This window comes from Mastigoproctus giganteus, chromosome 3 (assembly GCF_048544385.1).
Source record: "Mastigoproctus giganteus isolate SK-2022 chromosome 3, ASM4854438v1, whole genome shotgun sequence".
Classification (NCBI taxonomy): domain Eukaryota; kingdom Metazoa; phylum Arthropoda; class Arachnida; order Uropygi; family Thelyphonidae; genus Mastigoproctus; species Mastigoproctus giganteus.
This window is the reverse complement of record NC_143577.1, coordinates 157,078,861-157,104,033: the sequence shown is the minus strand read 5'-3', so window position 1 is coordinate 157,104,033 and position 25,173 is coordinate 157,078,861. Positions and strand designations below refer to the sequence as shown.

General features: G+C 37.0%; 1 protein-coding gene across 1 annotated transcript in view; it reads left to right on the top strand.

Annotated features, from left to right (window-relative positions):
• The window catches only part of LOC150088349 (protein TSLIG3A-like), a 188,739-nt gene that overhangs the window by 71,342 nt on the left and 92,224 nt on the right, over positions 1-25,173 (top strand). Inside the window, exons 5-6 of the mRNA XM_090369461.1 lie at positions 11,276-11,355; positions 21,941-22,051. Of these exons, the coding sequence (XP_090225587.1) occupies positions 11,276-11,355; positions 21,941-22,051 (191 nt within the window). The remainder of the gene's footprint in view (positions 1-11,275; positions 11,356-21,940; positions 22,052-25,173) is intronic.

Below are 25,173 nucleotides of genomic sequence, written 5' to 3'. Positions count from 1 at the left end.
AGGCTTCTGTCACCTGATAATTTATATGCATCCCAAGCATTTTTCTTCTCTGCCACTAGTCTCATCGGTTCATCTGACATTCATTTAGGCCTTAACCTTGAACAGTATTTCTTAATCAGTATGAAAAGCTTAGTAGCTTCCACGATTAGTTCCTTGAATGCTTCCCACTTTGGCGCCTCCGTAGCCAGGTGGGAAGGAGCAGCAGTGCATTGCACACGCTTCTTGATTAGACCGGGGTTCGAGCCAGTCACCACCAAATACAGAGGATGCGGAAAGGTCAAGGGAACAACCACCGCATATTCCCGGAGCGATATGGTCTTAGTTGCTAATGCTACTAAAAACAAAAAAATAAATAACGATAACTTCCCACTTAGAATTTCCTGTTGGTGACATCATCAGTTGGTCCCACTGTACAGAATTTAAAAACTGTCTGAGACCACTGTATTCACCTTTACGGAAGCAAAAACCCTTCCTTTTACCCCTGATGGTAATTATATTTTTAAGTAAATCCCACATCAGTACAGTGATCACTACTACCTAGTGACTCCTTTATCTGCAAATTCTTAATGCATGAATAATCCCTGCTGATAACCAGATCAAGAGTATTACTCTCTCTTGGTGCCTCTCTAGCCAGGTGGGCAGGAGCAGCAGTGTGAAGCACACACTTCTTGATTAGACGGGGTTCGAGCCGTGACCACCAAATATGGAGGATGCGGAGAGGTCAGGGAATAACCACCGCATATCCCGGAGCAATATGGCCCTTGTTGCTAATGCTCCTAATAAAAACCAAATAACAACAATAATAATTACTCTCTCTGGCTGCAGAAAACAATCATCCAATAAATCCACAAAAGTCTTGCTAGTGTGCAAGTGACCAATCCACAAGTTCCAGTCAGTATCTGGAAGTTAAAAAAATCCCCCATTATAACACAATCTGATTTACTAGCCCATTTTATTTCTCTGTATAATTGTTCATTGTACTGATTAGAGTCATTAGCCTATAACACACTCCTACTCTCATTTTTTCTTTCCCAGTGTTATGTCACACCAAATTGACTCAACATTGCACTGTCCGTCTATGTCAACTGGATGCACTTCCTAAGATTGTTTTTCTTAATTAACAGCATAACCCCTCCTCCCTTCCTATCCTTTCTGCTCACATTGTACTCCCCAAATTCCAATTCTGCACTATTTATATCTGTGTGACACCATGTTTTTGATATCCCAACAATATCTGCCTTTGATGTCTTGATCAGCACTTCAAATCTGTCAAATTTATTTACTATACTTTTAGCATTGGTGTACGTGCTAAAAGTATACATGCACCTATTTTTATTCTTAGTTACTCTAACACAGCTTATGTATTTATTTTTTTCATGACTACTCCCACCATTCCCTGAACCTCCCGCCCTCCAGGCCGCTGCTCATTCTAAAGAAGCAATGCAAGAATCATTTTCACCTCTGCCTGCGGCTACTATTAACCTTTTTGGCTGTGAATCCCCCCCCCCCCAAGCTAGCAGTTTTCCGACCCACTTAACGCTGCCTCGATAGTATTAGCAAACACTCTTGCACCCCTTCTATTTAAGTTTATCCCATCCCTGTATCACAAAGTCATTTATCTCTCATTGGAGTTCGATAAACTTCTGGCATCCCCTCCCCTAAAGAATTCCTCATGTGTGAATGTAAATGCAAAATATCTATTCAATTTGTCAGGAACCTAAGTAGGGTAATCAGTAGTTAGCTCATTGACATCAAGTGGCCTAGTATGATTCAATCCCTATTATTCTACTGTAAATATAAACATAGAAGGCTTTGCTGCTTTTCTTTGCCTGAGACTTCTCATAATCGGCCTTGGCTTGTCTAACCTTTGTAACTTGATTACAGACTAATTTATATGAATCCCATGCACTTTTCTTCTCTGCCACTTGGGTCTATAGTTTATCCGACATTCCATTTATGTCTAAGTCTTGAACAGAATTTCTTTGTTGGTATGAAAAGCCTTGTATCTTCAATGATTACTACCCTGAATATTTTCCATTTAGAATTTGCTATTAGTAACATCATTAGTTAGTCCCACTGCAAAAACTGTCCAAGACCACTGCAGTCACCCTTACGAAACAAAAGCCTTTCCCTTTACCCTTGACAGTAGTTATGTCTTTAATTAAATTCTACATTAGTGCACTGTGATCACTGCCGCTCAGTGGATCTTTCACCTGCAGATTCTTAATAGAGTAGAATTTCAGAATAATGGCACCTCCGGGATTCGAGGTGCCATTATTTCGGTTTTTCCGTTATCTAGAAAGTTTTATTTTTAATGTATTTAATGCAGAAATAATGAGACCAAATAAGAAATAGAGAGATTAAGAATACAATTTTATTAATTGCATATAAAAAAACAAAAAACATTGACGATCTAATTTTATATTCTGCCCATAATACACTTCTGCTTATGCCCCGTTCTGTTTTCTTTATTATATCAAGTTTAGTCTGTATGGATAGCAGTGGTATCATCACCTTCCTCCCCACACTGGGTGGAAAAGGCCCGGATTTGAATCCCATTGATGATGCAAGGAACTTTTATAGGCTTTTTTCACTCCATGGCTAAGTTAGTGGGTTCAGGTGTACATAGCATGATTTTTTTCCCCAGAAACTGGGGGTTTTCATCCAGCAAAACAGGCCAATCGAGCAGAGAACACACAATTTACAGACACAATACACGTGGGTATATGAATTAACATTCCAGATGACCCTAATGTAATAGTTTGGATTATATCACTTTGTCACTAGTTTGTCACTAATCTTTCAGGTTGTTCTTCTTTTCTTCTCTGTATGAGGAGAAGATTTATTAACTTTAGGAGTGAGAGGTTTTTAATTTAAAATTAATAAAACAGCAGTATAATCCATGATGTCAGCACAAAATTCAATTTATCTGCGAAAAAACCGTATATGTGGCGTTCAAAAACCCGCTTTGTTGTAGTCGATTGTTCTTTGTTGAGCTATGCGACTGCCATGTATGATTAGAAAAAGACAAACTCGATAATACATTATTTTAAATAGGAGTTTGCTCACAATCTGCATTTTTGTAGTATAAAGAAGTATTTTAAAAAGGAAAATGTTCTGCTCAAAAAATTAATAAGAGGAGCTCTCTTGTTAAAACATTTAACAAGGAGAACTGCATCCTCCCAATTTGATATACTGTGTCTAAAATTCATTTTGGAAATGAGACAAAAAAACCAATTCTAAAACATATATTTTAAATAACTAATAATTACATAATTATAATGTTATAACTAATAAAAATAATATGGTTACAGTTCAATTAAAGGAAAACAATTTATAACAATTTATTAACATTTGCTTTTTTAATGTAGAAAAACAACTGAATAACAAAATTTGAATTACACTTTTGTTTCTTTTAACCTGTGACTACACTCACACTTGAGCACTTTAGCATTAGCATTAGTAGAGGCATACGCTGCAAGAAGGCAAGTTTAAGCAGCATCAGCCAAAAAACACTCCCATTTCATCCCTCCATTCATTCCAAATGCCTGTCCAGCTCAGCCTTAAAGTTATTTAGGCCATTAGCTTCCACAACAAAAGATGGAAGCCTGTTCCACCAATCAACTACCCACTGGCTAAAGGCAAATTTCCACACCTCTATTCTACAACTACTTTCCTCAATTTGAAACTGTGCCCCCTCAGGTTCTTGGTCTGAGCAAGAGGAAGAATCCCATCAGCATTCAGCTTCCTCAACCCATTTAAGGCCTTATACACCTCAACCAGATCACCTTGCAGGTGCCTAGTCTCCAGAAGCTGCAGTTTGCAGAACTTTAGCCTTTCTTGGTAAGTGCACCCCTTTGTTCCCCTCCTAAATCTTGTTGCCCTTCTTTGTACTCGTTCTAGCAACTCTACATCCTTCCTAAAATGTACACAGTACTCTAGGTGTGGTTTGACCATTGCCTTGTACAATGTGATAATCACCTCCCTGTCCCTGCTAGCAAAATTCCTATATGTCATTTACAAGACTCCATGACCTGCCCTGGAAGCCCGTCTGGAAGCGAACTTCATATTTGACTGCACAATTAGCCCAGGTCTTTTTCACTTTCCACATCCTTGAGTGTAGTACCACACAGTTGGTACGTTTCTCTTCGGTTATTGCTACCCATATGCACTACTTTGCATTTGTCAATGTTAAACTTCATTTGCCACTTCTCAGCCTATTTTCCCAACTTATCTAGATCCAATTGGAGTAGCATATACTGTCTTTACTGTCGTTAACAACCCTGCCAACCTTTGTATCATCTGCAAACTTGAACATTAAACCCGATATACCTTCATCAATATCATTGATATATATATACAAAACAACAATGGGCCCAACACCGAACCCTGGGGAACTCCACTAATAACATTTGGACACGAAAAGCAGTGTCCATTGATTACCACACTCAACCATCCCTTTATCCACTGTAGCACCTTACCCTTAATGCCATACCTCTCCAATTTGTACAGCAGTCTTCCATGTGCAACAGTATCAAAAGCTTTCCTGAAATCCAAGTATATGATATCAAAATTATTTTTGGCATTCAGTTCCTTTGTGACCACATAATAGTATCCAATCAAATTGGTCAAACAAGACCTCCCTTTAACAAACCCATGCCATGTCTTAACCATTACTGCAGTCTTGTCTAGATGATCCTGCAATGCTTCTTTAACCAGTGAATCCATTATTTTCCCCGGAACACAAGTTAAACTAACAGGTCTGTAGTTACTTGTCACCTTTTAAACCCCCCTTTGTGAATTGGTGATACATTTGCACACCTCCAGTCCATGGGGACCTCCCCTGAGTCCAAAGAAGCTCTCATAATTATGGCTAAGGGTTTGCTTACTTTCTTTGCTGCCTCCTTTAATATAACTGGATAGATCCCGTCCACCCTATGTGCCTTCCTTATGTTTAACTTCAACAATTTCTCCTCCACTTTGCTCTCAGTTATTACAAAATTACTTGGCTCCCTGTTAGCATTTGATAAACTTCTGGCACTTCCCTCATTGATTGACTCCTCGTCTGAATGTAGATGCAGAATACTCATTCAGTTTATCAGCTACTTGAGCATGATCATCAATAGTCAACCCATCTATGTTAAGTGATCCAATCTGATTCATCCCTTTCCTTCTAGAGTTTACATAGGTAAAGAACTCTTTGCTGTTTTTCTTTGCATCCTTTGCCAAAGATTTCTTGTAATCTGCCTTCGGTTGCATAACCTCCTTTGTGACGATTACAGACTAGTTTATACCTGCCATAGGCTTCTGTGTCACCAGATACTTTATATGCATCCAATACATTCTTCTTCTCTGCCACGAGGCTCATTAATTCATCTGACCTCCATTTAGGACTAAACCTTGAACAGTATTCCTTGGTTGGAATGAAAAGCCTAGTAGCCTCCAAAATTAAGTCCCTGAAGGCTTCCTATTTAGAATTCAACGTTGGTAAATCCTGTACAGTTGATTCCACCATACAGAATTTAAAAACTGTCTGAGACCTCTGTAGTCACCTTTATGAAAGCAAAAGTCCTTCCCTTTAAGCCTTGATGGTAGTTACATCTTTAAGTAATTCCCACATCAGTACATTGTGATCACTGTCACCCAGTGGTTCCTTTATCTGCAAATTCTTAATGCATGAATAATCACTGCTGATAATCAGATCATGAGTATTACTCCCTCTGGTTGCCTCTCAAACATGTTGCTGTAGAAAACAGTCATCCAATAAATCCACAAAATACTTGTGCAGCTCAAGCAGAATACTTGCCAACTGGCTAGCACTGGAGTATAAACCAACTGGTTAGCAATGGAGGACAAACCAAAAAGCTCAAAGGTGTGACATCACAAAACAGGCCATACTTTATAGAAATTTGTAATTGGAGTATCTCTGTTATTTTCGGAATTTCGAAAACACTATTCCTCCCTGATATTTTTTTTTGAGTAAGTGATTATAAATCCTGAATTTATCATTTTTTTTCACTCTCACAAAATCACACAAATTTCTGGAATCAGATGTAACACATACAAAGATAACGCAGTATTTCCTAAAATAAAATTTTTATTTTAAACAAAGAACACAAGTTAACCAGAAGCTATAATCTGTATCACGAATACGCCTTAATCGTTACACTGACTATACGGGTTTTATGTATTACTGACACCGTTTACATTGTAAATGGTTTTACCGAGACCATTTACATTGTGGAACAGTAATCTCTTTAACCCTTAACTCGTGCTTTCTAATTGCTTAAATTGCCTAATGGCCAGAGGTGAGAACAGTGTATACAAAGTTAAGTCTCTCGTAATGCATTCGTTATATGGAAATTTTCTTTATTCTATGGAAACTGTTTTAATTGTAATTACCAAAAGGAATTCAAAAAAATTCGCTATAAAGAAGTTCGTTAAACATAGGTTCGACTGTAATTAAATCAAAAATGAAGTAATTTAAATTTATATAACTGTTTGAGTGTGCCCTTAAAATGCTGCACCCAGGGCTGGCACCCCTTTCACCCCACCGTAGTTCCTGCTCTGAATGCAAACAAATACAGTAATCACGTGACTTGCCATTTTCTTTTTTCAGCACTGGAAGAAATCTGCGCTGTATGTATACATCTGATCTCAATGTGCCGTTATTTTGACAGTCTACTGTACATGTAGAATCACTGCTGATAACCGGATCTGGAGTATTGCTGCTTCTTGTTGCTTCTCTAACATGCTGCTGTAAAAAATTAGTTATCCAAGAAATCTACAAAAGTCTTGTAGTGTGTGAGTGACCAAACCATAAATTACAGTCAGTATCTGGAAAGTTAAAATCTCCCATTACAAGACATTCTGATTTACTGGCCCACTCTGTTTCTCTGTATAGCTGTTTGGTATACTCATCACTGTCATTAGGCCTATAACAAGCTCCTACTCTCAATTTTGGTTTCCTAATATCACAACAAACTTGCCCAACATTCCACTGGTCACCTATGTCGACTGGATGCACTGCTTAGATTTAATACACTTCTTTACTGAGAGTATAACACTGCCTCCTGTCCTGTCTTATCTGTCCTTCCTGTATACATTGTATCCCCATATTCAAACTCAGCATCACTTATGTCTGTTATCCTTGCAATGCATTTGATGACTTAATCAGTATTTCAAATTCATAAAGTTTATTTACAGTGCTCTTAGCTTAGTGTACATGCACATGTTCTTACTCTTAGTTACTCTTACACAGCCCATGTTCTTACTCTTAGTTACTCTACACATCCCATGTATTCAATTGTTCCATAATGACCCACAGCAGCAGTGCCTGAAATCCCTGACACCTTGCTTTCCAGGCTGCTGCATTTTCCAGTAGAAGCAGTGCAAGAATCACATTCACCTCTGCTTGTGGCTCTGGTTAATGTCAGTCTATGTATCCCCTGAAGCTAGCTGGAAAAGTATATGCGTTTTCTGCTAACCAAGGTTCAGAGAATATTAAGAACATTCTCTGGAAAGTGATGTGAATTCCATAGATGTAGCAGGGAATAAAGAGAAAAATATGATAAACATTTTTGAACATGTTTATTATGTTTTCAATATGTTCCAATCATTTAAGTTCAGGTAGAAAGAATATTTTCTCTCTCTGAAACATGATGGGAGGAAAAATGTTAGTTTTGAAAATTTGAAGAATATTCTTGATCTTGTTTATAATAACAAGTGAAACAGTTTCTTTAAAATAGTATTTTTTATTTTAGAGCCTAAATTTTTATAGTACCTGTTTGTTGGATGCCTGCTTTTTTTTTTTTTTTTTTTGTGCCTAATCATATGAGCTTCAGTTATGTATTTCATCAAGTAGCTCAGTTGTATCTAAAGTCTACAAAATTGAATTGTGTTTGGTTTGAAATGCAATTATTGCATTTCAAACCATTGCGTTTGAAATGCAATTATTGCATTTCAAATTTGTAATGTTAAATGTTTTTTTAACAGTCATTTCAAATTTGTCATCTGTTTAAAAACAGCTCTAGCTACTCCTTTCAGGCTCGGATTCCATACATTGAGTTGCCTGGAAATATCAATCACATACACTAAGAAAATTAGCTGCGAGAAGCCTTTGAAATTCTTACTCAGTAGAAATGCTATTTCTTAAAAAATATTAGATATTTTAAAGTTGGAACAAGAGTATTAACACTCATCTGAAAGATAACTAGTGTACTTCAAAAGGCAGTAAGAGCTGCTTATGTTCACTACTAATTTCTTGACAAATGTTTTGAAATGTATATTAGTTAAGTGGCTGTGCACTGATAAAGTGAGAGTGTATTGCACTCTCACCACTTCATCTCATATTACCTTCAGTTCATTTGGTATACATCTGGCAACCTCTGACTGTGTATTTATGCATGTGGTAGTGGTTCCCAGTAACGGAAAGTACCGGGTAGCCTGGACAAAGAAACATGCTATTTTACTTCAAGCTTTGAGATTAAATGCATTGAAATATATACAGCAACTCCCCAACTTACATAAGGGTTGCATTTCGCGGAACTCTACATAAGTCGGAATTTCCTCCATGCTTGTGCAGTGCTCGCTGAATTGATTGAATCAAAAAAATGTTCACCGAACATGTAAATACAATTATTTATTGTATTTATTCAATTTTTTATCTCATGCACAGGAAAAATTACAAAAGCATGCATTTTAAAATTTTAAAAAAATTACAAAAAAGAGAGGGGACAGGCATAACATCAGTAAGTTTTAACTCTTGAGCATCGTTGCCAGAATTGACATTTTCAATTGATAAGTACGCTGCTGCAGAGGTTGAGGGCTGTGGAGATTTAGAAGGGGTCGGTTGCTCAACTTAATGAAAGAACATATTAATGGATGACTGGACAGTGGCTTTTTTTCTTTTAACTGTAGATTTCTTTATAGCAAGCAAGCATATCATTCACCCCTCTGTTAACCTTTAAGAATCGGTCACTGTCAGGAGCCATCTTCTCAGACCTTACCATTGCCATCTCTCTGGTGATGAAGCGTCTCGGCTCTTCATTTGGTTCATCTTGAGCTTCATCAGCATTTTCTTTTTTCACTATCACTGCCTGCAAGTTGACAAGTTCTTCGTTAGATAATTCCTTCTCTTCTTCCTCTATTGACTCCTCCATGTCTTTGGCATCAACCTCTCAAGTAGCTCTGCAACCTTTACGATCTTATCTGTAACTTCCTCATATGATTCGTCTTTTTCAAATCCTTCGAAGCCTTTTATGTGCCATGGGCATATTTTCTTCCATGCACCATTTAAACAACTTTTTTGTAATTTCCTCCCAGGTCTTATTAATGTTTAAGATGGCGTGGTAAATATTGTAAGATTTCCAAAAGTCTCTTAATGTAAAATTTTTCTTGGCTACTGCAGACAATGCGTGAGCAAACTTTGTGTGTAAATAAGATGCTTTTAAATTCGAAATAACACACTGATCCATAGGTTGGATGAGTGAAGTCATGTTTGCCAGTAGAAATATGATGCTCACATTCAAATTGAAATCATCTAGATGCATAGGATGTCCAGGAGCATTATCTAATAGAAGCAAAATCTTGAAAGGAACATCGTTGTCTTTACAATATTTTTCAACCTTGGGAATGAAGCAGCATTTAAACCAATCCTCAAAGAGAGTTATTTTTATCCATGCTCTCTGGTTCGATCAGAAATGCACGGGTAAGGTGGCTTTATTGATGCCCTTAAATGCACGAGGATTTCCAGAATGTTTCACAAGCAGTGATTTTTAATCTGTAATCTCCCATTGCATTAGCCCCAAGCAAGAGCATGGCCCTATCTTTTGAAGCCTCGAAACGTGGCGGTGTATGTTCAATCCAGCATTTTTTTCCAATACAGAGCAGTCTTGTTGGCATTGAAAATTTGCTGCGTTGAATAGCCGCCTTCATCAATAATTTTTTTCAACACATCACAAAATTTCTCTGCAGCCACAGAATCGGCGCTGACGACTTCACTGCATACTTTAACGTTGTGGAAATCAGTGCGATGCTTGAACCTATTAAACCACCCGTTGCTTGCCATGAACTTTGGTTGGGATTCGCCATACTTATCCTTAATATCTTCATAAATACTTGTTGCTTTTGCTTGAATGGTCATTAGACTTGGGGGCACACGCTTCTGAATCTGATTTTCTATCCATATTATTAATAGCTGTTCCATCTTCGACATAGCACCCGAGCGCTGTTTTGTGATCACTGTTGATCTTAAGTGTGTTGATCCTTTCACATGTTCTTTTATACACGCACTGTCCTTTAAAATAATATTCACTGTTGAAGCAGCGAGACCTAATTTCATGCAATAGATGACAAACGTTGTCCTGCTTCGTACTTCTTAATCATTTTCATCTTCATTTCTAAATCAATTTTGTTTCATTTCTTGGCACTGCCACTACCACTTGCACTTTCCGTTGGTCGCTTTCCCTTCGTCATTGTAATACATAAATAGGAATGAAGATAAGTTTCTGAAAATTTGTTTTTTATGTGATTGAAGATTTCAGTGAAGGGAACACATTTCACCATAATAACGTAAAAACCCACACACTTGCAGTTATCATTATTATCGCAAATGCAATAAGATCGAGTTTACTACCTGTTTATAATTAGATGCACTAACAGAAAAGCCCAATAAACCGAAAAGTGCAAATTGTTTTATGGTCGTGACCTCCAGAAACATGTTTTAAAAAAATATCACAAAGGCATTCAAAATTGATTCTTACAATGGGAACTATGATAACGATTAAAGGGTAGTACAATTTCCATTATAAATATGACCTTTTAGAGAGATAAATGGCTTAGTAATATAGCGAAGTTTTCAACTTCCAAGGACTTGGAAAAAAAAAAAAAAAAAACAATGTGTTATTGGGTTCACATTATGATATTTTCACAATACCTCCATCTATGTCTAAAGATGTAAAATAAGTTTCCATATTTTTTTCAGTTTGCACCGGCCGGCAAAAACTTGCTTAAAGTCGAGTACTCTATTATGTAAGTCGGGGAGTTCCTGTATTAATTTATAAAAGCATCTATACTTAGCTAAATTTTAGGTCAGATCTGTTTATTTAACCATGTTTTGGAAAGGGGAACATGAAATTTATAAAATATTTTGAAAGAGATGCTCAAGGTATAAAAGTTCAAAACTTCTGAACTAGATTATTAGAGTAACAGACTATTCCATTTCATTTGCTGAGCAGATTTTGTAAACATCTTTTTTGTTATTTTTTTGTTGAAGATTTCCTGTGCTCAGAATTGCAGGCTGCACGCATGGTAGTTATTAATAAACCAGAGGTAAAAACCTTACAAGTGGAAATGGTGAGTGTCTTTCAATCTGACATTTTTTCAAGTTAGTAGACAAAATCTTATATCATGTTTTTGGCTCACATGGTTATAAATTATTAAACACAGCTTATATTTCCCCTGGACCTGCCAGAAGAATTCCTCAGGACATATTGGTCTGCATGGCATGAAATAGAAAAGTTATTATTGGTACAGAGAAACTGAACAGATTTATAGGATGGCCAGGATCACGTGGACTTAAGACCTAAGGATGGGATGTCTTCTTCCTCTTTGTTGCTACTCTGGATGACTTACACACTGTCTGTTGCATAGTTGAAAGGTTGTAAAGTGATTCATTATCATCCAAAAGTTGTGACCCTTGCATGGAATGCTGTCTATATCTGAATGCAGAATTGAGGGAAGGGGGAGTGTGTGCACATAGGGCTTCTTGTTTAAACATGGCATGAGTCTAGATGGGTGGGGATGAACTAAACAATTTGGTTGAGAGAAAAACATCCCATAATTAATTGCAACCTAAATAAAATCAAATCATCATCCATCCATCCAGAATTACTTGCCATATTTAAAAAGGATGCTCTGCTCATTACACCCAATCTCTACACACACACACACACACACACACACAACTCATTCCCAACACGGCCTTCAGTCATTTGTTCATTTGTTTCTTGGCCTTGAGAGCTCCATGCTGGCAGAATACCTATCAAGAAGAGGACACTTGTCAGTAGTCCTCACAATATTCTGGCCATCCAAAGGAAACGTGATTATTAATAATTCATAACCATGTAAGCTATTTTAAGCTTTCTTTTTAAGTAATTCTTTTCATACATTACTAGTTTAATTTCTATTGTAAATTTCAACCTTTGCATTTTGAACACAAAAATAGCGTTCAGATGTAAACAGTTCAATGAATAAAGATGAACAATATTCTATATATGTTAATAAAACACCACTTTGCATAGTTTCAATGTTTGTAAACAAATAACTGTTTTAACTCATTTTTTATACCAATTTCAGAAATGTTATTATTTTTTATCTGTTGCATACTGTTTTTTCACAAATCACTTAAGTTGATGTCATGAGTTGTATTATTGAATGTATTAAGTTAGGAATAAATGCTGGGAATTTGTAAATTAAATCTTCACATGTTTTCAGCACTGCCTTCAGTCATTTATTTCTTGACCTTGAGAGCTCCGTGCAGCAGTGTTTATCAGTGTGAGTTCAATTTATTTTTGAGGTTATTGTGTTTGAGGTTAATGTGTGAAAAGTGAATAACGTATCTTCACTCAAGACAAATAACCAAACTTACAGTCACTCCTTGACTTACGATGGAGTTCCGTTCGAGTGACCACATTATAAGTTGACTCGGTTGTACATTGTATGTAAGCCTATTTTTTATGTACATATCACATTATTTATTTATTAAACTGTTTTTCTGTTTATTTTATATTTTAGTTTTATGTTTTATTAGTTTAGTTTTTACAAATTTCTAAAATCCATTTCCTTACAGCACATTAATTTCTGAATACCCATTGTCTAGGAGTGTCGGTGTTGTCATCATTTGATCAGATATTTCATGTTATACACATTAAATAAGTTGCCAGAAGTCTCCTTGATAAGAATTAATACAAGGAGTTTAATTATGCATGGGTAATGCGCAGACATCATTTCTGCTACCAAGGTAGTTTTAATTCATCGTCTTAATTACATATATAATGCACACACATTTTAATTATGAGGTGTGTGTGTGTGCGCATTACTCATGCATAATTAAACTCCTTTATATTCTTAGACATTTAGCCAAGAAATATATTTTAGTATTAATGCACTTGGAATTCATATTTTGTCTCAAGCAGTTGCTAGGCTTCAAAGCAGAAGGATTTTTTTTTTTGTCCACATAGGGATGATTTACATAGATATATAGATAGATGGCTTTTCAAATGTGAATACATAGAATTGACTGTTAGAAAAAAAATACATCTAACTTGAAATTGATGAATTTGGGCAATTTCATGGGATGTACGGATGCTCCCTTTAAAATATTTTACAATATTTTCTGGTCATGATCATCAATAGTCAACCCATCTATGTTAAGTGATCCAATCTGATTCATCCCTTTCCTTCTAGAGTTTACATAAGTAAAGAACTCTTTGCTGTTTTTCTTTTCATCCTTTGCCAAGGATTTCTCATAATCTGCCTAACCTCCTTTCTGACTTGATTACAGACTAGTTTATATCTGCCATAGGCTTCTGTTTCACCTGATACTTTATATGCATCCCATACATTTTTCTTCTCTGCCATGAGCCTCAGTTCATCTGACATCCTTTAGGCCTAAACCTTAAATAATATTTCGTAGTTGGAATGAAAAGCCTAGTAGCCTCCAAATTTAAGTCCCTGAAGGCTTCCCATTTTGAATTCAACGTTGCTAGCATCATCAGTTGATCCCACACTACAGAATTTAAAAACTGCCTGAGACCCTTGAAATCACCTTTATGAAAGCAAAAGCCCTTCCCTTTAGCCTTGATGGTAGTTACAACTTTTAAGTAATTCCCACATCAGTACATTGCGATCACTGTTTCCCAGTAGTTCCTTTATCTGCAAATTCTTAATGCATGAATAATCACTGCTGATAATCACATCAAGAGTATTACTCCCTCTTGTTGCCTCTGGAACATGTTGCTGTAGAAAACGGCAGAGAAGAAAAATGCATGGGATACATACAAATTAACACGTGACACAGAAGCCTATGATAGATACAAGTTGATCTCTAACCAAGTTACAAAGGAGGTTAGGCAGGCGAAGGCAGATTACGAAAATTCTTTGGCAAGGGATGCAAAGAAAAACAGCAAAGAGTTCTTTACTTATGTAAACTCTAGAAAGAAGGGGATGAATCAGATTGGTCCACTTGATATCAATGGGTCAACTGTTGATGATCCTGCTCAGGTAGCTAACAAACTAAATGAATATTTTGCATCGACATTCACACATGAGGAGTTATTCAGCGAGGGGAATGCCAGAGGTGTATTCAACTCTGGCAGTAAGCTAGAGAATCTTGTAATAACTGAGAGTAAAGTGGAGGAGAAATTGTTGAAGATAAATACAAGAAAGGCACCTGGGGTGGATGGGATCTATCCAGTTATATTAAAGGAGGCAGCAAAAGAAGTAAGCAAACCCTTAGCCATAATTATGAGAGTTTCCTTGGACTCGGGGGAAGGACCCATGGACTGGAGATGTGCAAATGTGACCCCAATTCACAAAGGAGGATCAAAGGGCGACACAAGTAATTATAAACCTGTTAGTTCAACTTCTGTTCCCGGAAAATTAATGGAGACACTGGTTAAAGAAGCACTGCAGGATCATCTAGACAAGACTTCAGTTACAGCTCAGACACAGCATGGTTTTGTTAAGGGGAAGTCTTGCCTGACCAATTTGATTGGATACTATGATGCAGTCACAAAACTGGATGCAGGAAATAACTTTGATATTATATACTTGGATCTTAGAAAGGCTTTTGATACTGTTGCACATGGAAGACTGCTGCACAAATTGAAGCAGTGTGGCATTGGAGGCAAATTGCTGCTATGGATAAAGGGGTGGTTGAGGGGGAGAAGACAGAGATTGGTAATCAATGGACACTGCTCATCGTGGACTAATGTTATTAGTGGAGACCCTCAGGGTTCAGTATTGGGTCCATTATTGTTTTCTGTATTTATAAATGATATTGATGATGGTATATCAAGCTTAATGTTCAAGTTTGCAGACGATACAAAGATTGGCGGGGTTGTCATGGACACTACTGACACTATGCTACTGCAACAGGATCTGGAAAGGTTGAGCAGATGGGCTGAGAGGTGGCAAATGAAGTTTAATATTGACAAATGTAAAGTACTACACATGGGAAACAGCAACCCCAGAGCAACGTATCAACTCTGTGGTACTACACTGACAGTGGTAGAGAATGAAAGGGACCTGGGGGTGGTTGTGCAGGCAGATATGAAGTTTTCTGAGCAGTGCAGATGGGCTGCAAGAGTAGCTCATGGAGTATTGTCAATGATATATAGGAATTTTTCTAGCAGGGATAAGGAGGTGATTATTCCATTATATAAGGCAATGGTCAGGCCACACCTAGAGTACTGTATACAGGTCTGGAGGCCTCATTTCAAGAAGGATGTAGAGATGCTGGAACGAGTACAGAGAAGAGCAACAAGATTGGTGAATGGAACAAAGGGGTGCTCTTACGAAGAAAGGCTTAAGTTTTGCAAATTACAGTATCTGGAGGCTAGGCACCAGCGAGGTGATCTGATAGAGGTGTATAAAGCCTTGAATGGTTTGAGCATGTTCAATGCTGATGGGATTCTTCCTCTTGCTCAGAATAATCACCTGAGAGGGCATAAATTCAAATTGAGAAAAGACAGATGTAGGATAGACACAGGAAATTTGCCTTTAGCCAGCAGGTGGTTGGTTGGTGGAACATAGTTCCATCCCTTGTCGTGGAAGTTGATAGCCTAAATAAGTTTAAGGCTCAGCTGGACAGGTATTTCGAACGAACAGAGGGGTGAAGTGGAAGTGGTTATTTTTTATTTATTTATTTAATTATTTATTTTATTATTTTTTTTTTTTTTTTGGCTGATGCTGCATAAGCTTGCTTTCTTGCATCAAATGCCTCTACTAATGCTAATGCTAAAACAGTCATCCAATAAATCCACAAAAGTCTTGCAAGTGTGCGAGTGACCAACCACAAGTTCCACTCAATATCTGGAAAGTTAAAATCCCCCATTGTAAGACATTGATTTACTTGCCCACTCTATTTCTCTGCACAATTGCTCATTATACTCATCAGATTCATTAGGCCTATAACACACCTACTCTCATTTTTCCTTTCCCAGTGCTTATGTTACACCAATCAGGTTCAATATTGCATTGTCTATCAAAATATCATCATTCTTCTCTTCCTTGTCTTCTTGGTGATTCCCTTCTACTTCTGACTCTCTCTCTCTCTCTCTCTCTCTCTCTCACTCATGGTAACGCGGGAATTTTTTTTTTTTTTTTTTTTTATGCTGGTGCAGCATCATGCTTTCTTGCACCATATGGCTAATAATAATAATATCAGTTGGATGTACTTCCTTAGGTTTTATGTGTTTCTTAACTAACAGTATAACCTCTCCTCACTTCCTGTCCTGTCTATCTTTTTTGTACACATTGTACTCCCCAAATTCTAATTCTGCACTGCTTATGTCTGTGTGACACGACGTCTCTGATATCCCAACAATATCTGCCTTTGATGTCATGACTAGTACTTCAAGCTCATCAAATTAATTAACTATACTCCTATCGTTGGTTTACATGCAAGTATACATGCACCTGTTTCTACTCTTAGTTACACTTACACAGCCCATGTATTTATTTGTCCCACTGTGACTCCCAGCAGTCCTGGAAATCTCCATTGCCTTGCTTTCCACACTGTTGCTCATTCTAATAGAAGCAGTGCAAGAATCACTTTTGCCTCTACCTGCAGCCACTGTTAAACTTTTAATCTGTATATCATCCTAAGGTAGCAATTTTATGACCCACCTAACACTGCCTCGATAGCATCAGCAAATATTCTTGCATTGTTTCTATTTAAGTGTACCCCACTTAACGTTGAAAGGAGAGACTGTAGAAATAGTCTCTCCTGTCAACAAGCACAGACCTGGCTGAAAAAAATTCTACCTCTTGATCCTTGCACAATCTCTCTAGGGCTGAATTGATCGACAAGGCTCTCATCGTATACTCCCCCCCCCCCATCTTCTCTGGGCAGAATTGTACACTTTCACATTCAATCCTAACTCGCAACTTTTTTTCAACATTGACCTGTACTTGTTGAGTAAATCTGCAGATCTCTTACTCTTAATGTCATTGGTTCCAATGTGTACAACAATATCGCCTTTTGTGCCCTTAAAAGATTATATCTGCCCTACAACGTCATCAACTTTTGCCCCTGGCAGATATACCCTGGTCCTGTTCCACCTATCCTTTTAGCAGAGTATATTCCCCAACTCCCTGACAATAGAGTCACCAACAATAACTAGTTCCTTTGGGACCAGCGCATTCTGTCTTGGAGATTGCCTCTGTGTTGCCTGATGCACAGGAGTGAGCTCTGCTGTTGAGCTGGGCAGCTGAGAGCTTGATGGACCCCTCATTAATTTCTTCGAGTGCATTTACCCTACACCTCAAGCTCTCATAGATGCCCATCAGAACGCTTGGCACCTAATTTCTTGACACTCTAGGTATCTAGCATACACAAAGACATCCTTGGCTAGATCATATCCCATTTTAGAAAGTTCAGCAAACATTTCACGTTTCGCACATTTTTTGAGACTGTGATGCATTGGAGAATCGCCCCCTTCGTTTCTCCCCCGAGTCTGTGATCTTTACTTTGCAGCTCTAGTCTGGGTCATGATTTCCGTTTAAATACATTTTAATTAACAAGAAAATTTAATAAGATTAATAATATTTTGATTAATTGATAATACTATGATAAGCTAACAGATTCCTAATTGAATGCTTCATATTATGCTATCTAGTTTTCTAGTTTTGCTTTATACCTTACGCTGTCAGTTTGGAGGGGGGGGATGAAAAAACTTAAGATGCACTACTTGTGTGTCCAATATGATGCTTCCCTTTATTTTTTACAGTGTTGCGTATGGTTTGGTCACCAACATTATAATGGTTTTTAGAAATTTAACGGATGCACTGTTTTTAAACTTTTCAATAATTTCAAGTTTTTGCTTAATTTTCGATGGACAAACTCAGGCACAACTCTCGAGTTTGCCCATCATTTTCGCAATTTCTAAACAAAAAAAAAAATAGTTACTATATAAAAAAAAAAAAAAAATTCTGGCTTCCCAGACATAAATAACAAAACAAAATTTGTCATTTTGTGGTGCGACAGAAAACAACAGTCAATGTGACGCACTAAAACAAACTAAACATTTGGTCTCTCTCTCTTTTTTTTTTTTTTTTTTTTTTGAGTGGTAGGTGTGAAGATAGCAAGGGGCTTGCAAGATAATAGGTACCCTAATCTCCAATGACTACTTATAATGCCGATTCTTGTTGCTTATTTATGACTTGCAAAATAAATGTTTATGCCTATTCTAGTTATTACTTGAATTTTATGATTTATGGTTGATTTTTTTTTTTTTTTTTTTTTTTTTCTTTATATATACAGGCATACTTCGGTTAACGTTACCTCTGATAACGAAGCTTCGCTATAACGAAGTCGGCAATTTCAAGCCCCATTTAACATAAAAAAAATATTCCACTTTAATCACCTGAAATCTAAACAAACTGAAGAAATTACGGAAACCTTTGGAGCTTCTCGTGGTTGGTTCGAGAAATTTAAAAAACGGGTCAGGATTCATAGTGTAAAATTAACAGGAGAAGCTGCAAATAAGTTTCCAGAAAAAGTAAAGGAAATAATTGAACGTGAAAATTTTCCAAATTTGGTGTTCAATGTTGACGAAAGCGGTTTGTTCTGGAAACGGCTACCAACAAAAGGCTTCATTTCTATTGAAGAAAAATCAGCTGCTAGGTTCAAAGCAGCCAAAGACCGTTTAACGTTACTCTTTGGATCAAATGCCTCTGGCGATTATAAATTAAAATTGTTATTAGTTTACCATTCAGAAAATCCGAGGGCGTTAAAAGGTAACATAAAAATGAATTTACCTGTAATATGGAAAGCAAATAGAAAAGCGTGGGTTACCAAGGAGTTATTTACTGATTGGTTTGTTAACCACTTTTGTCCTGAAGTAAAACGGTATTGTCAAAAAAAAAACAACTTGGAAGAAAAAGCTCTTTTGTTGTTAGACAATGCTCCAGGACATCCTACTGATCTTAACACGTTGGACACATGCATTCCTGTCAAAGTTGTGTTTCTTCCAGCAAACACAACTTCCCTGATTCCACCATTGGATCAGGGAGTAATAGCATCATTTAAAGCTTATTATCTGCGTCGAGCATTAAGCAGTTTAACTGAACTAGAGGATAAAGAGTTTGTTGTTTGGTTTTTTTTTTAAGGAGCATTAGCAACTAAGGCCATATTGCTCCGGGATATGCGGTGGTCATTCCCTGACCTTTCCGCATCCTCCGTATTTGGTGGTGACGGGCTCGAACCCCGGTTTAATCAAGAAGCGTGTGCTGCGCACTGCTGCTCCTTCCCACCTGGCTACGGAGGTGCCAGGATAAAGAGGAAATGACAGTTAAAACTTTTTGGAAAAACTACACCATTAAAAACGCAATTGAAAACATTGATAGTTCTTGGAAAGAAGGCACTAAGAAATGCTTAAATGGAGTTTGGCGCAAAATATGGCCAGAAGTTGTACTAGAAGAAGAAAATAACATCCAAGAAATTAGAAATGAAGTTATCCAGATGGCTCAATCAATAGGTTTCGAAAATGTCGATGAAGGGGATGTTAGAAATTTATTGAATGCAGAAGATGATGGTTTTTCAGTGGAAGACTTAGAAAACCTTGTTAGCAACGAAGACAAAGATAATGAAGACGAAGTTAAAGAAGTTCCTGCCGAAAAAGTGTTAACAGCCAAAGATTTAAAAAGGTGCTTAAATGACATTGAAAACGTTTTAAATTTTTTTAGTGAAAATGATCCTGATTTAGGAAGAAGTGTTATTTTTTAAGCGATCAGTGTTAAATGCAATAACTCCGTATAGGCAATTGTTAAATGAAAGAGAAAAAGAGCATAAACAATCAACTTTAGACTCATACTTTAAAATGTGATTTCACTTTGTATGTAAGTTGACTGTTTATTTAATAAAACTTTTCTTTGTTCGAAAAAAAAAGCTTTTCATTTTCTTTACGTAGGAACGTATCCCTATTCTGGCCATAGTATTTTTACCTTTGAAAACGAAGTTTCGCTTAACGAAGTAATTTCGTGGAACGCATCCTATTCGTTATTCGAGGTATGCCTGTATATATATATATAATTTGGAGTCTTGAAGTGTTCCAGTTAATCCGCTTCTCGGTTAATCCAATCCCGGTAAATTGAGAGTCTGCTGTACTTTATTATTACCGTATTTAATGTTGGTAATGTCTTACTGCGTGTTTAATTTATCAATTCAACTTGGTTATAAATATATACAAAGGGTACTAGAAAAGTTTTGCAATATGACGCAACAATGAATCACAGGAAGCTGCTTGTTGCTGCATGTTGAGACATGTTCATACGTGCATAGTAGCCGCCGCGCCAAGTCGATGGGCTCAGTTATTCATTAGTAATGAGAGTGTAAAGTGCTTGCGATGGCATCGTGGTCACGAAATGAGATAAGGACAGTTTTGCGGTATAATTTCGTGCGTGGTTTAACCATAGACCAGTGCTTAGAAGAAATGACTCTTGCACTAGATGATGATTGTCCACATCGTACAACGATATTCAGGTGGTATAGAGAATTCCAAAGGGGAAATTTCACTCTGGAGGATTCTGAGAGGCCGGGAAGGCCACGAACGTCAGTTATGGAGGAAAACGTTACTGCTGTGAGGAAAATGCTTGACGAAAACAGGCGAGTGACCTACCAACAGATAGAGGATACTTTGGGCCTAAATGCACCAGCAATTCGTTCGATTCTGCAAGATCATTTGCACGTGAAGAAACTTTGTTCTCTCTGGGTGCCGCATCAACTGACTGAAGAGCAGATGACACGACGTGTGACTTGGTGCCGGGAGATGTTAAAAAAGTTTGATAAGGGACAATCTCGGTATGTGAACAACATCGTGACAGGTGACGAGACTTGGCTGTACTATTACGATCTGCCAACCAAGGCTCAAAACAAAGTTTGGGTCTTTGATGATGACGACATACCCGTAATTGTCAGAAAATCCCGATCTGTAAAGAAGAAAATGATAGCTGTATTTTTCAAATCGAGTGGAATTGTGGAACGTGTCGTTTTGGACACGCAGAAGACAGTCACAGCTAAGTGGTATACTGAACATGCCTAAAGTCATTGGATCTATGAAGAACCTGCGGCCAAAGTCAAGAATAGACACCTGGTACCTCCATCACAATAATGCTCCAGCTCACCGCGCCAAAGCCTGCTCCGAATATTTGACCACGACAGGACTGAAACTTCTCGAGCACCCTCCCTACAGTCCAGACCTTGCTCCCTGCGACTTTGCACTGTTCCCGCATGTGAAAATGAAAATGAAGCTAAAAGGGAGGTGGTTTTCCAGTGATGAGGACCTTCTACGGGCTTGGGACAACGAGTGTGCTTTACTCCCTAGTGAAACTTGGCAGAACTGGTTTAAAGATTGGTTTCGGAGGATGGAGAGGTGTATTGAATGTAGAGGAAATTACTTTGAAAAAATTAAATAAACAAAGCTGTATTGCAAAACTTTCCTAGTACCCTTTGTATGTTCAAGAAAATCACGTTATATATGGGGTCAGCAGGTGTTCGCTTATATCCACAGTTTCAGCCATCTACGGTAAGTCTTGGAACATATCCCCCGTGGATATGGGGGTCTTACTGTATATATTTATTATAAACTTGTAAGGATTCTTTCTTTTGTTAAAACTTATTACAGACAAGGCACTTTTCACTTTTAAATCATTTCAGCAAGAAACTCCAACAGCTCATGATCTCAAAGGAATGTTGATTGCTTTAAATTTCTCTAAGCCACCTGCAAATATTACACCTAAGCAGCTTTTTAACAAAGTAGAAATAAAGGTAAGCATTTATTTTACTATTTAATGTAAGACTATTTATCTTCAGAAAAAAAGAAAAGTAGAAGACTCTTTACATAGAGCTTTATGAGATTATGAATATCATTAGCTGTTTAATTCTTATTTTATTATTTTTTTCTCTCTCATAGGTCTTGATTCTGTAGCTGTCAATTTAGCACAATAGTTATCATTATGATAGTTTTATAGTATTCGTTGAACTGTTTTAATAAATTTACTTGACATCAGCATGTGATGTAATTATCCTACACAATTCATTAACTATGAAAAACAGTGTATCCCTCCACTTTAAACTAACGAACGCAGATTTTTCAATTAATAGTAGCCCAGAAATCAAAGTTTCATTTGAATATTTTATTGTGAACTATTACTAAACAGTGGCAATGTTTGCTAAACAAAGTTTATGAACTGTAACAGTATGAAACATTTCCATCTGGAGCCTTTAAAACCTTGAATATAATATGATAATTAAAGAAAGCCAAGAAAATTTAAAATACAAATATCGTCAATATGGTTTTTCAGTATGGTTTCAACTTCAATCTACACCACTTGTATTAAAATCAAAGAAGTATGGCAGTAAGAAAAACCAACATGTTATCAACAATGAAAACATGTTGTTTACTATATACATAACATACATGGTTGTGTAATGAACTCTGCAGATGGAAAAGATTTGCAACCTGCACAAAGGGTAGCCAATTTCTTTGAAGAGTTTAGAATGAGCTGTCTTACTGACATAAAGTATGTTGTGCTCACTTATTTGCAGTTTTAATGAAAATTTATTTGCAAAAAAACAGTTATTTGTAATTGTTTCAGTTATAATATTGAAGTAAAGAATAACTTTACAAAGCAAAGTCTTAAACCATTTCTTGCCAATTTTAAAAACTTCACATGGCATACAAAATGTGCGTGCGTGTGTGTTTTATGTATCTGATGGAAAGTTAGATTGCATAAACAAAACTTTGCTGTATTATTTATTTGTGAAGAGCACTTGCAGAAATTATCTTTGCTACAGTAAAGTTGTGTTGGTTTGACTCGTTCAGTAATCTGCTTTTTTGACCTTCTTCGAAGAAAAAAAATTAAATTCTAAAGACTGTTATTGGTTGAATCTCACAACAGGAATCCATTTAGTGTCACGTGAAATCAGAAGTTGTACATGTGGATTTAAACTCTTTACTGCTCCATTTACATACAAGCAGCCTAATTTTCATTCTTCCATGCTTATTACATATTTCGTTATGAACAGAAAAGTATCAAAAATAAAAGGTATAACTGTCTAATATTTGTTTGTAAAAAGCATATTTCAAGCTCCTTGTACCTTGCATAAAAGTTTAATATGAAAATAGAAAGCGCATTCCTAAAACTATTAGCAAGAAAGGGAAGGGATGGAAAATAAGTTGGTGTATGTAACATACTTTTTAAAAAAAATTAAAATTTTAAAAATGTTAAGAAAAATTCATGCACACAGAGTTGTACCAAGGTATCTTTAACACTTGGGAGTGCACCCGAGTCCTAATTCACACAAATTTTTGGCTTGTTGTGCATATGCCCCTCTTAAGTTGTGCCCAGGGCACCACCCCTACCTTCACTTTTTTGTGCACTTGAGGCATATAAGACTTCCAAAAAGTTCAGTAACTTAGAAACAGAGGACTTTATACGAAATATTAAGTACAAGTAATCCTCGTATAACACGGTTATTGGTTTTCTGTAAAATGTCGTGTTGTGCGAAACCGTGTTATACAGGACTAAGAAAGTACAAAAGGGGGGGGGGATTACATTCCTAAAGCTAACAAAAATACACTATTTCATTAAAAAAATACACCATTCTAGATTTCGTGTATCTTCTGCTCTCTTTAAAAAATCAGTAATCTGGGTTTGTTTGCTTTTGCTTGATAAATCTTTGTGAATTTCATGGAACTAAGAATTTTTGAAGCTCCCTTTTGAACTTTGGGCTCCTTTCATTCAAGAATCTGCATTCAAAAAGTAAGATTCTAATTGCTCGGCTAACTTTATGCCTTCCCTATGCTTTTTAGTGCAAAATTTGGAAGTTTAGAATTTTCATCTACGATATCATAATCTGAATTGATTTGATTTTACATCCAATGCACCAAATCCGCTATGCCGGCTTCTTTTTCTACCAGTAATTCTTGAACGTCTTCAGTAATCATATATTTTTTTAGGAGCATCGGCAACTAAAGCCATGTTACTCTGTGTATATTGTCTATAAATTGCGTGTGTCCTGAGGTTGATTTTCTGTTTTGCTGGACGAAAACCTGGAGTTTCCGGGAGAAAAAAACCATGCTACCCTCGCCCGATCCTTGGCCACGTTGTGAAGAAGACCAATAAAAATTCCTCCCTTCATCGACGGGATTCGAACTTGGGTCTTTTCCATCTGGTGTAGGGAGGAGGGTGATTCTGTAAACTGTGCTACCCACAAGGGCTTCAGTAGTCATATCATCGAAACCTTCCCCTCCTACCGACGTAGCAAGTTCTACTATTGCACAGATTCCGTTTTCTGCCCGTTCAATCATATTTCCTGAATGAACTGACTCTGGCCATATGTTTTTTCACACGCATTTAACGTTGACGGTTTTACGTCTTTCAGCGATAAAGCTATGATTCTGATACAGTCCACAATTGAGAAATGTTTCCGTGCCTCCATTACTTCAATAGATTCGGAATCAATTTTTTCCAAAATCCATTGTAATGATTTTCTGACGGAATGAGTTTTAAAGGTGGATATAATGCCTTGATCTAACGGCTGAATGAAACAAGTTGTATTAACCCAGTACAACTGTGGCGGTAGGAACATAATTTCAACGTTTGGATGACTTAAATCTTTTGGATGGCATGGTGTGCTATTCAATAGTAATAAAACTTTGAAATCTAGATTTTTCCACAAGTTCAATAGCACAGAACGTAACACGGGAATTTCCCAACAAAATAAAATACAGGGATTTCTCAATTTTTTTTGACTAGCGAGTCAAAATCGGGGATTCAAAAAGAGTGGAAGCTTTGAAAAATTACATCCAATATAATAGCAGGGTTTTCCCTGCACAAAAATACCCTGTTATGCAAGGTCTACTGAAACAGACTTCCATCCCTTGT